The sequence below is a fragment of the Nycticebus coucang genome, chromosome 14 (assembly GCF_027406575.1).
Source record: "Nycticebus coucang isolate mNycCou1 chromosome 14, mNycCou1.pri, whole genome shotgun sequence".
In the NCBI taxonomy this organism is placed as follows: domain Eukaryota; kingdom Metazoa; phylum Chordata; class Mammalia; order Primates; family Lorisidae; genus Nycticebus; species Nycticebus coucang.
In genome coordinates, this window is record NC_069793.1 from 36,774,960 (window position 1) to 36,793,860 (window position 18,901).

Here is an 18,901-nt window from a genome sequence, read left to right on the forward strand (position 1 = left end):
AAAAAAGCCCTTAGATTTGTATTTCATATATGCTGTGTCTCTGTAGCATTTCTTCTTACAGGCTCAGTAAAACCATTGTATGTTTTTCCATATTAACTACCATATTTCCATGTTTCTCTTTCAACTTACTGCCACTCCCAAGAGATTATCCATTCTAGATATGTACCAAAAATGCAGTGATTCTAGACAATCCTTACCACTTGAGATTTCATCTTCCATAGTGTTCTCAATTTTAGAATGTTATTAAGAAATCTGCATTTGCAAATAATACTTACATATGCCTGTTTCGATGATACTTTTGGTTTATATTACACTTTATCATCAGCCTTGATAGATTGGATATCTGATAAATTGAAAGTGACACATTATTTGAAATGTCTTTCTAATTACTAGAAATAACAGTGAGTTTTAGTTATTGATGATTGGAAGATAAATTAGAACTTTTCCAGTGAAAGTTGTAATCATATTTATATTTATAGAGCCTTTCTTTGAACCCTGTATGTTTTTATCGTTTAATCATAGGAAATTCTATATACATAGAAGGGTAATATATCTTTTATACTAGGGGGTATTAATGCCCACACTGTTTAAGTGAGTTGCCCAAGGTCACTCAGTGAGTTGTTGGTGGAGCCAGAAATAGAATCCAAGTCTCCTGACTCCCAATTCAGTTCTCTATCCTCTATGTAGTTTTCTATCCTCTATACCCCTGCTGCCTCTCATGGGAAAAGAAGTTAATCTTCCAGCTATTAATAGCCACCAAATTGGTGGTAGCAGCACAGTGGAGAAAAGTAACTGTCTTTACACTGCAGCATTAGTATAAAAATATCTAGTAATGGAAAATTTGACAAATGTCATTTTAAAGAGAGTGGAAAATTATTTTAAGATCTGGATTTCATTTATCTAGTTCTCAGAAAAGCAAAATTCCTTAGTAGAATCAGGATCATATTTTTTTTCCTGTTTTTGAATTGTATTTCCTAGAGGGTAATTGTCAACTTAGCCATAGCAGAGCCTATTGTCAACTAACATAATAAGAATAATGCATGTACTATTGGTGATTGTTATAAGAATATTTTCTAACTTAGTTGAATTGCTTTACTGAAATACATAGTGCTTATTTTATTCTACTTTCAGTTTTATTTAAGTTAGTATTATATAATAAAGCAAATAAACATCAACTTGGAATTTTACCTTATGATTTAAAAATACAGGCTGAAATATACATTGTACTTTATTCCATGAGCAATACAGGCCAGGCAAAGGCACTTTGTGTCAAGAACCAAGTTTATCAGAATAAAATAGCCAGATTAGAAAAAGCTAAAAATGTAGATCAGCATACTGGAGTTGATCAAGTTTATTGTTACATATGTAGTCAATCCATTATTTGGAGTATTAATGAAAGGTATTTGATAGATGTTTATGTACGTAAATAATAAGCATTAAATATTAAATTTAGTACTGCGGTAATTCATACTTAAGCTCTAACAAAAAAGAACTGCCTCTTTATTGTGGTCCAAGAATCAAAAATTCTCATATTAAAAGTATCTGGATTTTATATTTCTGTTTAAAATTACTGGAAGTATTTAATTGGAACGATAATATGATCCAATGGGGGAAAAAATAAGGATAACATGATCAGTATTATGCTTTAACTAAGAAAAGTGGGATCAGTAGAAATTGGAAAATTTTAGGGAAAAGGAAGAGGTAAAAAAAAATCTGGTTATTTGGGACCCAGGTGATTAAAAAGTTAATGGTAAAAGAATAAGTAGAAAAGGAGAGAGTGCGTAGAATAAGATAATTAGAGAGTCAAGTATGGCTCCTTAGGAAAATGTATGTTTCCTGCATAGAGGAAGAAGAGAGTAACAGATGTTGGAGAAGTAGTAGACATATAATTTTGAAAAACTATAGAAGTTGTAGAATAACACTGAAAAAAGATCGATCATCAAACTTGGTGACCTCTTGACATATGGGGGGTTTGCTTTTGCAGATTGATAATGGTCAGAATACTCTGAAGTCTTTGGATTGTGTTCATTTATCTTTGCTAGTAAACCTATTTTTTAAAAACCTATCAGTGTGTTTTATACAAGAGACAAATAACTAAACTGCTTGATTAGTTGCATTTGTCTTTCAGTATCCTGGAGGTTGGGGCATTGATTCTGGGAACACCCACAAATACCCCAAATTTACAAATGCTCAAGTCCCTTCTAAAATGTATAGTATTTGCATATGCCCTATGCATGTCTTGCCATATACATTAAGTCAGGGATGTCCAACCTGCAGCCTATGGGCCACATGCAAATTCTGTGAGGACTTTTTTTGCTCATCTTATGGATCCTTTTTTTGCTAGTCAGCTTTTATTAGTGTCTGTGTATTTACTATATGGTCCCAAACAACTTTTATTTTTCCAGTGTGCACCAGAAAAGAGAAAAGGTTGGACACCTCTCTGTTAAATCATCTTGATTACTCATATCTAATGTAATGCAAATGCCATGTTAAATAATTGTTATCATGTATATTTTATTTGTATTTTTGTTGTCATTCTGGTGGGTTTTTTCCTGAATATTTTTGACTTATAGTCGATCAAATCCATGAATGCAAAACCCACAGCAACCAAGGACCAATTGTATATACCTGGCATCATAACAGAGAAACTGTTCTTGAATTTTACTGGTTATTATCATTCTAATTCATTTAAACTACACTTCCACTCAGGTAGAAATAAACTGGTGATGTTTTACAAGAGAGCAAGTATTAATCTCTGTGCCTACGAATGTTAAGGACCTTTCTCTTACCTTAAACTCAAATCAAACATGAAAGCTGAAATTGCTTGTGAATTTTATTGGAATTAGATGGAAATTTGTTTTCTGACTATCTAATGCCTCAAGATAGCTGTAACTGTAAATTAATACTGATATTAGCAATTTATTTTTGTTTTCTATTTGTCTCTTTACAATGAATTTATTAACTTTATTTAAAATGTTTAACAATAAACTGTTTTCCATTTCTAATTTATTTTCTGTCAGATTTTTATCAGTTGGCAGAAAAGTACCTCATTATTAGGGTTATTGAGCATCTTTTTAATTTTGTTTAGCAGGTGCATCTTCAAGTGAATCTAATCTGCTTAAAATTCCACAAAAAAGAACTCGGAGAAAACTAATGTCGTCTCCCTTGAAAGCACAGCTTGCTCAAAAGTTCCTACCATTTGAAAGTACACAACTCAATGATTCTCTCAGCAAAGAGCTTCAGCCTATTGTGTATACTCCAGAAGACTGTAGAAAAACTTTTCAAAATCCATCTGCAGTGACCCTAATGAAACCATCATCACATATTACAAGTTGTCAGGCTGTCAGCTCAAATCTAAGCAGTAATAATTCTCTGAAGATGTTATGTGAAGTAAACACCCCTCCTAATAGGGGAACAAAATGTGGACAGGAAGATTTGGACTCTACATTTACTATTTGTGAAGACACCAGGAGCTTGACAAGTAAATTACCTGAGCAAGAATCAGTACCAAACAACAACAAAAACATTTTACAACGGTACACAAAAAGAATATTTGCCAATTCTTTTTTTCTTTTAATTTAGCCTTTATAAACTATTGCTTTCTTTTCCTTCGGTAGCTATATTTGAGGTCTATTTTATAGACCAAATATATGAGCTATTTTGATTACAAAACAGTGTTTTACTTTCATTAAATCTTAATTAACTTCTCTCTAACACAATTATTTTAAAGTCTTAAATTTGATGTTTTGAGACAGTTGACCCTTATTAGGCTAGAGAGGCCTTAAGATATATTTAATTTTTCTTGGGCGGCGCCTGTGGCTCAAGGAGTAGGGCGCCGGTCCCATATGCCAGAGGTGGTGGGTTCAAACCTAGCCCTGGCCAAAAACCACAAAAACAAAACAAAAAAAAAAAGATATATTTAATTTTTCTTACTCCAAGCCATCATTGAAGGATTATTGTATTTGTTATTGTTCATTAGTATTTTCACTGAAGAAAATTCCACAGTTTCTGTTGATGGTTAGCAAACTTCACCTTACTCTGAAGCAAACCTATCCTTCTCGCTTCATGTTCATAGTCATACCCAATCTAAATACGGAAGAAAAATACCTTTACTTTTCTATGCCATTGATAATGCAGAAATCACTTTATAGTAACTCTACCTATAGTGTTAAAAAGAAAAAAGAATACCCCTTGGCAAGCAAGGGAAGTTTTACAGTATAGAATTTTTTCATGTATTAATACAAAATGGTTTTTTAATTAGGGAAATGTTTGTTTCCTTTTTCTCTATAAGTCAGATTTCTTCTTTTTTATTTGTTACTTTTTAATATGCAGGCTTGAACCTTCAGTGTCAACTAAGCATTCTATGCCTGTACCAAGTGCAGTGCCATCCTACATGGGGATGACTGCTGCTGCCAAAAGGAAACGAAAATTAACAAGGTATGATTAAACATGAACTGCTTAGTCTCTATGTTTATATAAGATCATCTTTGTACTTTGTTTCCTATAGCTCTTTTTTATTTCCTATAATTAGACTGTTGATTCATATTTGAACATATTTATAGTACATTACTCTGAATGAGGTACTGGATTTATGATTTTGAAGGGAGACCTTAAAAAGGGTCAAGTATTTCATTTGGTATTTATAAAAAAGTATTCCATAATTTAGATTGTTAAAAATAAATTGAAAAGTCCCCTACCTTTAAAAAAATCTTTTTTTTTTTTTTAAGACAGATGTCACTCTCACCAGAGTGCTGTGGCATCACAGCTCACAGCAACCTCAAACACTTAGGCTTAAGTGATTCTCTTGCCTAATCCTCCCTAGTAGCTGGGACTACAGGCTAAAAAATACCTCTTAATTTAAACTTCTGGTGACTGTTTTTATTCATTTGATTATTTTTCATTTTAAATATTATTGCATTTCTTCCATCCCAAAATCATATTATTTTAATGGATTTTTATGTATGACTAAAACACAGTGAAGAGACTTCTGTTTCTGACTGTGACAGTGTAGCTTGTGACTAGGTTACCTGTCAAGAACAACTGTAAAAGCTGAGTAAAATACAGCAGCTGCTTGAAGGCATTAGAAAACAACCAAGACAGCAAGGACTTGAGAGTCTAAGAGCCCAGTGAAAAGGAAAACATGGTATAGAGAGCCAGGCTACCTCTTTTTCATTTAGCATTTGCCAATTCATGGCTTAAGGTATGAATACAGCTTTAAAGCTATCAGCAATCTCACCAACTAGGAAAACAAAATTATCCTTTGGCGCTTTTACCTCAAAGTGTTAACCATGTTCTAAATTTCATGAAATACAAGGCTAAGAACCCAAGCTAAAAGTAGCTGCCAAGAGACTCTATACTATTAAACAGAGTTTTCACATTCTTATGGCTCTTTGACACAAAAACCTGGGTACAGGGATCATTATGAAAAAGAGGTCCTGTTAAACACCTAAGGATTTTATTTGAGATCCCTGAAAGGTAAAGTAGAAATGCACTAGTTCTTGCATTGTTTTTTTTTTTTTTTTTTTTTTTTTGGTTCTTTTTTTGTTGGTTTGTTTTTTTGAGACATAATCTCACTCTGTTACCCAGGCTAAAGTACTATGGCATCAGCCTAGCTCATAGCAGCCTCAAACTTCTGGGCTCAAACAGTCTTCCTGCCTCAGCCTCCCAAATAGCTGATATGACTGGCGTGAGCCACCACTGGCTAATTTTTCTATTTTTAGTAGAGATGGAGTCTCCCCTTGTTCAGGCTGGCCTCCAATTTCTATTCTCAAGTGATCCTCCTGCTTTGGCCTCCCAGAGTGCTAGGGTTACAAGTGTGAGCCAGCATGCCTAGCCCTAGTTCTTAAAAGTCTTAAACAGACCTTACATCAACTTAGTCCTTGATTGAATCAAGACCTATCTCTACTCTGGAATTAAATCATCTCTGGAAAAACATACCATCTAGAGCCTCTACAGTTTTTTATATCGGTGTTTGGCACTTAAAAATTACAAAGTATGCCAGGAGACAGGATCAAATGAGGAAAGAAAAAAAAAGGAACATATTAGAGAGGCAGTAATCCAGAAGTGATATAAATATTGGTATTATTAGATAGGAATTTTAAAAAATTTAATTGATTCATCTCAATAAAATAGGTGAGAGAATTTCTCAAAGAACCAGATGCTATTAAAATGAATCAAATAGATATTCTAGAACTGAAAAGATGGAATTTACAAAATTAAGAACTCAATAAATTATTTTAGGAGATTGTTGTCAACAGAAGAGAGTATTAGTGAACTAAAAGATAGGTTGATAAGGGTACATGTGAAACTTACTAAATGTAGAATATAAATGTCTTAATACAATAACTAAGAAAATGCCAGGAAGGCTATGTTAACCGGTGTAATGAAAATATGTCAAATGGTATAGAAAACCAGTGTATGGTGCCCCATGATTGCATTAATGTACACAGTTATGATTTAATAATAAATAAAATTTTTAAAAAATAAATTAATTAAAATAAAAGCTAGGTTGATAGAAAAATATCAACTGATGCACAAAAAGATAAAATGATGGAAAATATGGAAAAAAGACTTACGTGGGTACACAGTTTAAAAAGTCTGTAATGTATGTATTTTGAGTCTCAGAAGGGAATGAGAGAATGAATTGGGGAAAACAGTATTTGAGGAGATTATGGCTAATAATTTTCCTAAATTAACAAAAGACATTAAATCACACATTTGAGATATGCTACAAATCACAAGCAAGATTAATACATAGAGAAAGATACCTGGACACATACTCGTAGTTGTAAAACAACTAAAAACCAGAGATAAGGAAAATGTCTTAAATATACTGAATTATATGACATGAGGTCCATGATAGATTATTTCCTGCAAGTTAAATGCAATGACTAAATATACCAAATAAATGTGAAATTGACCTAACTTGCTCTACCTCTTTTTTTTTGCCATGTGATTGTGGGGAGACAAGTATAAGACTCTTTTTCAAATTTATTTTCCACCATGGAGCTGTTATCGTCTTGGCTAGAAGAAGCAAATTTACAAATAGTCCTACTTATTTATGCTACCTAAAATGTCTTTTCTTAGGTGAATTTAGGATTTGCCTTTGTTCCTCCAAAACAAAGTACAGCAGAGCCATGGAATATGTAAATTTAAAATTCATGGATTTGTTTTCCATGAATTTCTCTAACTATGACATTTAAAAATTTGTTATTTTGCTGAGGGACAATTCTGAATGTGTGATTAATTGAAAATAGTGTCTGGTTTACATATATGAGTCAGTCATTTCATGAGTGAGCTTAGCTAACCACTATCATCTATTTCAACCACTTTCTTACTAATTTACACTTGTTAATTTTGTCATTTATTCCATGAATTACTGTCAGTATGTTTTCTGTACCTTCACTGGTAACAAGTGTTTACTAAGATGTGCTAAAAGTTTTTAACTAAAAATAATTTTTAAATGTAAATATAGTCATTATCAAAGGAAATGTTTTTTTCAGAAACGTCCCTGTTCATAAATTGTATATTTGGAGTGGTTTTAGACGAGGTAAGGGGCTTCCACATATTATATGTATATTCACATATAAAATTGTGAAGTAACATTAAAGGACATGTAAAGAAAGCAACTTGATGTCTTGTAGCCTATTAACTGCTCTATTACATTTCCTCTGGTACCAATAATTAGATCCTGCCATTAGCTTAGGTTAAAAGAGATTAATGCTAGAAATGTACATAATTACTTTTTAAAAAAATCTTCCTTTTCCTCAATTAATGCTACATGAACTTGAGAATAATAAACTCTGGTATTTTCCACTTAGCAGCTTTATATATTATTAAGTTATGTATATATTCTAATATAATTTAAAAAATAAAGAAAGGCAGTCTTCATGTTACTCATTTTAGGTATTTTTCATCAGTTGTTGTCTCTAAAAAGAATCTAGGCACTGGGTATGAGATATATTGTGTTTATTGAGCAGAAACATTCCACCTATGTAAGGGAACAAAAGGTTAATTCTTAACTTTTATTAGTACTTATGGAAAACTTGGCACACAACTGGAAAAATCTTTGCATTCTTTTCATATATTCTTTAACATGTGAATTTGCACTCACTGATTTTAAGTTTTTTTAGTTTATGATCTAACTTTGAACATAATATTAAATGTTTCATCAGTACATTACTTTATCTAACTCCTAACAATGTTTGGGCATATTTTACTTACATACAAATATGCAATTTCTTTTCTTAGGATTAGCGTTTATTCCTAGAGATAGGAGTTTTAAGCAAATAGATTCATTCAAAAGCCTAACTTTCTTCTAGTATGAGAATGGTATGAGAGAAAAGTTAAGGTCTTGGAACTAACCAAAATAAAGCATCATACCATAAAATAATAAAGACAACTTTAAGATAAATTGTAAGAAAAGGCAACATTTATCAAAAGTAGACCATAACATTTTCTTCATATTTGAAGAAACAAAATCACCAAATGACCAAAAGAAAATTTCTGCCTTGGACAGTTTTGATACACACTTCATCAAAAAATGATGCTTAATATTCAAAATAAAATGACAGAAACTTTAGTATAATTTAGGAAGGGAGGATACTGTAGTTTGTGTGTTATTTGTGCATAGAAGTTTATTTCTTATTAAATTGTGTCTCTTTTACTACAACTAAGTAGTGTCCCCCCCATCCACATGATTTCAGTTCGAAATAGGTGATTATAGTGCAATAAGGTACTTTTGAGAGAAAGAGATCATTTTCATATATTTTATTATATTATAATTATACTATTTTATTGTTATTTTTTGTTATTAATCTCTTACTGTGCCTACTTTATAAATTAAACTTTATCACAGTTATGTATGTATAAGAAAAAATATATACAGCATTGGGTACTATCCTCGATTTTAGATAATGCACTGAGAGTCTTAGAATGTGTCCTCCCATGGATAAGAAGAGATTACTGTATAGTATTTTCATTAGCCAGAAATTCCCTAGAAATAGCTTATTTGAATCAGCGTGGAAGGAAGATAGATTTTCATCTCCCACTCAGCCCCTAACCCTGCCTGTTAAAACTCCCTCCTTAGGACTAGCAAGGATTTCTATTATTCAGGGCCCAGATCAAACTCAGCACATCCACAATTTTTTTCATTTTTCTTTCTTCTTAACTCTAGAATCTATAGCTCCTTATAGTATGAAAACCTTGGCATTATGTTTTTACTTTATATTATTTCATGTGTTCTTATTTTTTTCCTCATCTCCACTATATATCCGTTGTATACATTTTCAAGACAGAGGTTATTTGTGATTTACTTGTCTATCCTTGTAACATGAGGCTAAAATTGGTTTGTTAGCTCAAATTGAGTTAGAAATTTGACCCATGAATAATGTAAGATTTATTACATTTTTGAAGCTAAAACAAATGAAAATAGGTCATTCTTTTTAGTTTAGGTTCTAAAATTGTAATAATTAAAGAGAGTTTTTTCAATCTATTATGCTTTCATTTAAAAACAAAGTTTTCAAACAGTCTCAACTTATTTACACTTGTCAGATTAGAGTTGATCCTCCAGTATAACATGAGCTTAGAGTTTTCTTGTGACTGTGTGCTATTCTATCTTTACACTTAAAATAGCAGTGTTTGCTTATATTCCAGCAGAGCACCCTGGAAATATCCTGCTACAGAATAGTTATATACACTTATGATTATAGGTGTATCATAATATCCAATGTGAATAAATATGTTTAAAATCACACACAACTAGATTTCTCTCTGAGCTAAAAATATATTTAGAACCTTCACTTCTGTGGAATTTCACAACTTAATATTTTTGTGTTTTATTTTTAGTCATTGTTGCATATAGAATATGAATTAGCACTTAGATTATTAAAAATGCTTAAGTGAAGTAATTTTTTTCCCTTCATGTTCTACATCAAGTACATTAACTGCTGATGTTAATTCTGGATTTGCCAAACGTGTTCGACAAGATAATTCAAGCGATAAGCACTTACAAGAAAACAGACAAATAGGTATGTCTGCTGTTAATTTGATATTTAATGACATGATTGCCTAATGTACATCTAGTATTTTATATTTTTTACTTATTTTTGTAAGAATCTACTTTTATCTATCATCTTTATTATGTGGTATAACAAGTGTCATTATCCACATGTTACCAGTAGGAAAACTTAAGAGACAAAAAGTAAAGCACTTATCCAAGATTGCAGAGATATGGTGGGAGAGCCATAATTCAGAAGCAGATTTTTCAACTGTACATTCCACCCTTGTTGTTATCCATACTGTGGCTTATATTGTAGAAGAATTGATAAATAATTTAGCTAATAATTGACATAATTAACTAAACATATTATTTAGGCTTGGCACCTTTAGCTCAGTGGCTAGGGAGCCGGCCACATACACCGGGGCTGAAGGGTTCAAACTCAGCCAGGCCTGCCAAACAACAATGACAACTACAACCAAAAACAAACAAACAAAAAAAAAAAAACCAGGTATTGTGGCAGGCGCCTTTAGTCCCAGCTACTTGAGAGGCTGAGACAAGAGAATCTCTCAAGCCTAAGAGTTTGAGGTTTCTGTGGGCTATGACGTCATGGCACTCTACCGAGGGTGACGTAGCCAAACTCTGTCTCTAAATAAATAAATAATTTAATAATTATTTAATTAACAAACTATGCCCATTTGTAGTTTTTCTCTTAGCTTGTTATTTTTAATAATTCGGCCTTTGACTCATTTGCCAAGCCTGTAGTCTCTACCTAATTGCCATTGGCAAGTTGAAAAAAATACAAATGTAGGTAACTATATGCCCTCAACAGCATATGGAAGTAATAGGAGTTCATATGACAAAATTACTTCATTTAAACTAGAAGTATCTCATGCCAACCAGTTTGTAGGCCTCAGTGGCTAGTCTTCTGTCGCTCCAGTACTGTTCCTAAGACTTTATTAAGAAAGTACTTATTTACTAAACATTCCCCACATTCTAGGTCCTGTGGTGAATACAAAGATCAATAAAACATGGAAGGTATTGTCACTTTTTTGTCAATGCTTTTTGATTAGAGTCATACAAAATTTCTCAATAAGTTTGCCGAACTATATCCGTAAAATGCTTGCTTCCTGTAGTGGCGGGTGCCAGTTATTACCTTAAGTTCAAAGGAAATGCCTTTCATGTAAATTTAAAAACCAGACAAGATACTAAAATAAAATTTTAAAATTTACTGTGATTATTTGATTTGATATGCTGTATTTAGTAATGCTTAGCAATGTGTATCTATAATTGGTATAAATGTGTATTATCCCATTGGACTTATGAAAAAATCCTCAAGAAGTCATAATTCTACAACTAAATAATTTATAAAAGCTCTCAAGTCATGGAAGTTTTTCTAATACGTTTATCATCTAAAACGTATCAAATATGTCATGTATGAAGAGAGATGAGTAAAAGTATCCACTACAGAGAAAAAACTGGGAGATAATACTAAACCACAGTAAGTGGGAGGGGGCTAATGTAAGGTAAAAAGATAATGTTTCATTAGGGATAATATAGTCTGTAAGGGAAATTAGTATTTTATAAACATGAGACTATCCAAATGAAAATGCCAAGTATACACCAGGAAAAAGTAATGAGAGCATAGAGACCGCCTAGCTTAGAATGTGTTGGACTGAGTTTTCCCATTCGCAGCATATAAGTGAAAAAATAAAGGACTATCATGGGGAAAGAAGGTAACTGCAATTGAATGCGCAGTTAGAGAAATAAGGAAAGTATCACATGAATGTGTGCCTCCAAAACTAAAAGCTAATGTGATAAACAAAATGAGTACGTAATTAGACTAACTCTGAAGAAAGTTAATCACACTGTTGTACCAACACTTCGTTGAGTAGAGAATCATTCTGAAAGTGATGAACCAGAAGAATGTGCATAAATGAAACACATTTGAGAGCTGATGTTGAAAGGAGAAAGGTCTATAAGATTAGGATCAGCCCTTTAGGAGGTAGTAGGTGCAAATAATACTTTAAAATTGGAAGAATACCAAAGTTAAAATACATAGGAAAATAATCCAAAGAATGAAAAAAAAATTGGTGATATAAGAAAGGAAACAAGTGCTTGTAGAAATAAAATCTTTTTATTAGTCAGTAAGAAAGAAAGTGAATATAGTTACTCATTGAGTTCATTGGTATATGTCTGTGTGTGTACACTCACTCACTGAAACTTCACCAAAAGCATTAATGTTTCCTTGTTATTATATTTTAAAATATGTTAAGTATGAACTTCAAGTGTAAATTTTCCTTTCTGTAGTTACAATTTTTAATGAATGTAAGTTGACTGGTGAAAGCCTTTTGAATGTTTTTTTTACCATATTTATTCACCTTTTTCTTTCTTCTCTAGAATATAAAAGAAACGTCTGTAAAATAAACCCAAGCATGATTAGAAAATTTGGAAGAAGCATTTCTAAAGAAAATCTAAGATAAATCACTTCAAAATCAAGGAAAATGAAATTGATCGTTTTTTTCTGCATCCCCTTTCAGAAATGTATTTAAAATCTTTGAAGGAAGACCCATCTTAAAATTAAGTGTACCCAAATACTTTAAGTAAGCAGAAATTGAAACTCTTTATTTTCGTCCTTTATATTCTAAACAAATCTAAAATTGCAACAGAAAAGGTTATGTTCTAAGTTTTTAAAATTGTTGTTACTAAGTTGTTACTCTTTAAAATCTCTAAGTCAGCATAGTGGCAGCGTAATTTTATAATGCTACAAGCTCATTACTGCATTTTAGAAAATAACAGTGAGTTAAATTATCGTTTTTTTAACTAAAAATTTAGAAGTGGTAAAACTATGACCCAAGAGGTATTTGGTCTTCTAATATTATGTTTCTATACATTAGTTTCATAATATATGTGAATTTTCTCTTCAAAAATACTTTGATGTGCAAGTGTAGATATGTGTGCCCATGAAGTTGTAAATATTATTTAAATAGTTGTCATGTTTCTTGCTGCTTGATATATTAAAGGTATAGATTTTAAAGGGTTTGGTTATCCTGTCTCATTGCTACCTCTTACATAGTCTAAACTATTACTTTATATAAAGTGTGAATTTTGTATATTTGTGTTTTAGGTAAGATCAGGATATGTGGCACCAGAACCAAGTCTGAACATAATTTGTTGGTGTCTTAATGATAACAAGAAAAAGCATTTAATAGTTCCTGCTGCTATAGGAAATACATGGAGCTACAAATTAATTATGTTATATTGTTCTCTTACCTCGTTTGGCCTGCTTATCTGCTGACTATAATAGATATTTGATCAAATGTGCTTTTAATCTTATGCAGCACAGGAAGCTTTACACCAAAGTAAGCAACCGTATAACAAGCAGTTGAAATATTTTCAACCTACCTAGTCAAGTTTTTTAATTTAAAACCCTTTTAGGGGTGTGTGAGATAGAATAATCTTTATAGTCTTTGCCAACTTTGACACTGGTGATTCCATATTTAGAGAGTGTATTCAGGATCTGTCATGGGGAAAACCACCATACACATTTTTTTTTTTTTTGGTCCCTTCATCATTTAGGTTTTTGTTGTGTTATCTCTTCAACGCTCCCTTTCACCTCTATTCCTTCCGTTCTATTTTAGGTAATTGTTTATTTCCAATGAAATCTTTATTAGATACTGATGAGTGGCTAACAAAATTAGTAAGTATCCATACCTCATACCTTAAGGTACAAGTGTGATTTTCTTATATGCCATTTTTTTTTTTAGAGATTTTGCCTTCTGTAAAAACTTAATAACAATATCTTTGCAATGCTACCATATTACCATAAATAAATCATAATAGATTATTTGCGTTTACTAGAACAAAAATGCTATTCAATATAAGTGACTGTGAAACCATTTTTAAACGGGCCTTATGTCAAAAACAAATCAATCTAAGTATATATAGCTCACTGAATTTTCTTTTCTTTTTTTTTTTTTTTTTTTTTTATTGTTGGGGATTCATTGAGGGTACAATAAGCCAGTTACACTGATTGCAATTGTTAGGTAAAGTCCCTCTTGCAATCATGTCTTGCCCCCATAAAGTGTGACACACACTAAGGCCCCACCCTCCTCCCTCCATCCCTCTTTCTGCTCCCCCCCCCATAAACTTAATTGTCATTAATTGTCCTCATATCAAGATTGAGTACATAGGATTCATGCTTCTCCATTTTTGTGATGCTTTACTAAGAATAATGTCTTCCACTTCCATCCAGGTTAATACGAAGGATGTAAAGTCTAGCTCACTGAATTTTCACAAAGTAAACATGCCCATGTAACTAACAGTCAGATAGTAAAATATAAAAATTATTCATACCTGAGAAGCCTTTCTTGCCAACACCACCTCCAAAGGTAACAACTGTCTTAACAGAATTCTGACACCATGGATTGATATATTTATGGATTCTTTTTCAAAAACCTTTAGTATATATATATATATATATATATATTTTTTTTTTTTTTTTTTTTTCCTTTTTTTGTAGAGACAGAGTCTCACTGTACCGCCCTCGGGTAGAGTGCCGTGGTGTCACACGGCTCACAGCAACCTCTAACTCTTGGGCTTACGCCATTCTCTTGCCTCAGCCTCCCGAGCAGCTGGGACTACAGGCGCCCGCCACAACGCCCGGCTATTTTTTGTTGCAGTTTGGCCGGGGCTGGGTTTGAACCCGCCACCCTCGGCATATGGGGTCAGCGCCCTACTCACTGAGCCACAGGCGCCACCCAGTATATATTTTTAATTGACACATAATTGTACATATGTATGAGGTACAATGGGATATTTCAATACATGTATACAGTGTGTCATGATCACATCAGTGTAATTAGCGTATCTGTCACCTCAAAACTTTATCATTGTGTTGGTAACATCACAGATTCATTTTAACTAAAATAATTTTTATTAAACTACAATACCTGGGCTTGGCGCCTGTACTCAGTGGTTAGGACACCGGCCACAGGTACCAGGGTTGGTAGGTTTGAACCTGGCCAGGGCCTGCTCAACAATGACAAAAAGAACAACAACAAAAAAAAATAGCCCAGCGTTGTGGCGGGCACCTGTAGTCCCAGCTACTTGGGAGGCTGAGGCAAGACAATCGCTTAAGCCTAAGAGTTTGAGGTTACTGTGAGCTGTGATGCCACTGCACTCTACCAAGGGCGACATAGTGAAACTCTGTCTCAAAACAAAAAAACCCACAATACCTTATTCTAAAGGATGATACAGAACTGTATAAAGTAAAAATATGCTTCCTCCTCACCCCCTACTAATATTCCCAGATGTAACCCTCTATTAATAATAGTTTAGGTACCCTGCCAAGTAATTTATTTTATCCATTTATAATCCTATATACTTGTTCTTTAATTGAAAATTGGATCATACTTTCTTTTTTTTTTTTTTCGTAGAGGCAGAGTCTCACTTTATTGTCCTCGGTAGAGTGCCGTGGCGTCACACAGCTCACAGCAACCTCCAACTCCTGGGCTTAGGCGATTCTCTTGCCTCAGCCTCCCGAGTAGCTGGGACTACAGGCATCAGCCACAATACCCGGCTATTTTTTGTTGCAGTTTGGCGGGGCTGGGCTTGAACCCATGACCCTTGGCATATGGGGCCGGCGCCCTACCCACTGAGCCACAGGTGCCACCCGGATCATACTTTCTATATTGTTTTGCAGTTTGCTTTTTTATTCGCATTTAAAAGCATCATGGACATCGTTGTAAAATTTAAATGTGAATCTAATAAATGCTACTATACAACAAATAATTTTTATAGCAAACCAATAGAAACCTAGATGGCAGTCTCTTGACCTGCACTGCTCAACATTTCTGAGAATACTTTGAAGTATTAACTATTATTTCTACATCACAGTCTATATAGTGTGTTCCACAGAACACAGCTTACCTATGATTGATTCCCTGGCAAGAAAAGGGTTCTATGTCACAGAAGAGTAGGAAATGCAGCACACTAGGAGATTGATTGTGCACATTGATGAAATCAGCACCTGAAGTCTTGTAACCAAGAATCTTAATTGATTTAACCCAGTGGTTTCCAAATTCCTTTAAAAATGAAACTTTTTTTTGAGACAGTGTCTCACTTTGTTGCTCTCAGTAGAGTGCTGTGGCATCACAGTTCACAACAACCTTCAACTCTTGGGCTCAGTCAATTCTCTTGTATCAGCCTCCCAAGTAGCTGGGACTACAGGAGCCTGCCACAACACCTTGCAATGTTTAGAGATGAGGACTCAGTCTGGCTCAGGCTGGTCTTGAACTTATGAGCTCAGGCGATCCACCCACCTCGTGCTTCCAGAGTGCTAGGATTGCAGGCATGAGCAACCATACCCAGGAAAACACCAAACTTAAAAAAAAAAAAAAAAAAGAAAAGTTTGAAAACAAGCTGAGATAGGTGGATTGCCTGAGTTCACAGGTTCAAGACTAGCCTGAGCCAGAGCGAGTCCTCGTCTCTAAAAATAGCCGGCTGTTGTGGCAGGTGCCTGTTGTCCCACCTATTCGATAGCTGAGGCAAAAGAATCGCTGAAGCCCAAAAGTTTGAGGTTACTGTGAGCAATGATGCCACAGTACTCTACTGAGGGCAACAAAGTGAGACTCTGTCTCAAAAAAAAAATAAATAAATAAAAAAGTCTGAAAACAGTATGGTACTATATCACAACAGTTCAGTTATCAAACTTTTCTGTGTTTGTCTGGAGTTTTTTTCTCATTTACCCCCACCCCCTTAGGTAGAGTATAGTATTTTAAAGAATCATTTCATCATTTATCATATCATTTATTTATGAATCTAAAATATCTGATCATTTTTAAATCTAATATAAAAAAAGATTTTTTCCATGAAAGAGCTAGTAATACCCCTAAGAACATACTTAGAACAACAGTGATCTAGATTAATAATGGCTATAAAATTAACATAAAATCAGGAAGCAGAATTATGATGGTAGAGATTTAGTGGTATACAGTAAACTCCCCATTGTCCAGAACTCAAACACCTGGCACTTTCAAGCAACCTGTATGCAACCCACCCCCCAAAAATCAGTTTAAACATGTTAAGCCATATTGTCAGTAAGCCAATGCTTGTGCATCACTCCTGCAGATCCTGTGGATCTCTCTAATAGTTTTAAGTTATTTATATGTGTTACTTGAGGTTAAAAAAATATGGTAGTGAAGTTGAAAAGTGTATTGACTGCCATTCAACTAAAATTACACTGCATTTACAAAGCTGTTTTGAAATAGAGTAAAACTGTTACAGTTATGGTTTTATCTTTGTCTCAATTTGCTTTTAATTAGTGTATTTCAATATTAATATCAAGTTGATACAGATTTATGGTAGGGTATAGTATGGGGTATAAAAATAGTTAGGCTTGTATTTAATAATAATTCTCAAGCAGCCAGAAACTCATCCAGAATCTAGCAGTCCCCATGGTTGCGGGATAACAGGGCTATTACTATATATTCAAGAGAGTCCTCTGATGTGCCAGATTGAAATAATCACTTTCAACATATTAATGCTAATTTCACTGATCATTCTCATGTATATTTATTAAGACCTAAGTAAAATAGTGTTTTTTGTAAAGTTCATTATACCAGCTACTCAGGCAAATGAGGCAGGAGGATCGCATGAGCCCAAGAGTTCAAGTCCAGCCTGGGCAATATAGCAAGACTGCATCTCTGTAAAAAAAAATAAAATGAGATTATATTACACTTTCCCACTTTTTAAAAATTAGTTGAACATGTTTCTATATGTCTGGATGGTATAGTAATTTTGTTTACATGCCTAAAAGTAGAGTACACACCCAAGTCTCAGAAACAACAGCTGTGTTATAACATGACACGTGTGTTCCTGAAACTCATGACACTATGCAATGAAATCACAGGGCTAGAGGAGGAAAGGGGGTTAGTGGCATAACACTCAAAAGCTTTGTCATTGGCACAGTGAAAGAAAGACAGGCACCTAATAAAAACAGTAGCCCAATTTTATACATGTTAAATGTTTAAAAAATGATTAAGTACTACAGTAAGTATGGCAGTTTGCCCTGACAGAGAATCAAGTTTTCTTGTGCCAGTGTATGTTGAAGGGTTGCAGCTTGTGAGTTACTGGGAAGTGCAGGCAAGAGGGTTTTCTGAAATGGAATGAGAATTTATATCACCAGATGTGGATGGCTGTGGCTCACTGTCGTGAGGTATGTCAGTTTGTGTATTATGTGCACTCAAGCTGGGTGCACTTTTCTGTGTTCACGTATTTCATCCGGATAAAACTTTGTGTAAACAAGTACAAAATTGTTAAAGTACAAAATGTTAAAATTGCGCCCTAATATGTTTGTGGCATAGAAGCAACTTCACACTTTTAAAATAGTTATAGCAAACTGATTATATTACATAGATAGGTAGATATAAAATTCTTTATAATCTGAAAGAGCTAAGTATTCATAAATATTCATACTTAGTCTTTTATTTTAAATTGGCCTTTGATTTTTCCTGTTTAGACACCTTAAATATTTAAGGTAACTGCTCAATAAAAGCCTTGTTGTTAAAGGAGTTGCAAGTTCTAAAAACAGAATAGTCTGACTTAGTTTGAGGCTGACTTTTCCAGACACAAACCTTATAAAGTCTCCCCTCATTTATGAAGAGGCAACTAGTCCATATCTCTCAAGAAACACAATATAATAGTGATACCTTTTTGAGCTCTCATCATATGACAAATGTTTTTAACACATTTTTCAAATATTCATCAAACAGACCTTTAGAGTAGATGCTACAGTCATGTTGAACATGATAAATATATACAACTTTTACTCATCAAATAATTTTTTTAAAAATAATGAAGTAAATGTTACAGATCTGTAACCCCTTATTCTATTTCAAATCT

General features: G+C 33.4%; 1 protein-coding gene across 3 annotated transcripts in view; it reads left to right on the plus strand.

Moving 5' to 3' along the window:
• KIF18A (kinesin family member 18A) overlaps positions 1-13,028 on the plus strand; it is a 102,559-nt gene extending 89,531 nt beyond the window's left edge. The window contains exons 14-18 of one of the 3 annotated variants that reach the window (XM_053561592.1): positions 3,089-3,536; positions 4,333-4,437; positions 9,937-10,028; positions 10,998-11,035; positions 12,398-13,028. In XM_053561592.1, coding sequence (XP_053417567.1) covers positions 3,089-3,536; positions 4,333-4,437; positions 9,937-10,028; positions 10,998-11,035; positions 12,398-12,424 — 710 coding nt within the window. In that variant the 3' untranslated portion in view covers positions 12,425-13,028. The remainder of the gene's footprint in view (positions 1-3,088; positions 3,537-4,332; positions 4,438-9,936; positions 10,029-10,997; positions 11,036-12,397) is intronic. The other 2 variants (XM_053561590.1, XM_053561591.1) reach the window with 2 other exon arrangements.
• Positions 13,029-18,901: the final 5,873 nt, after the last annotated feature.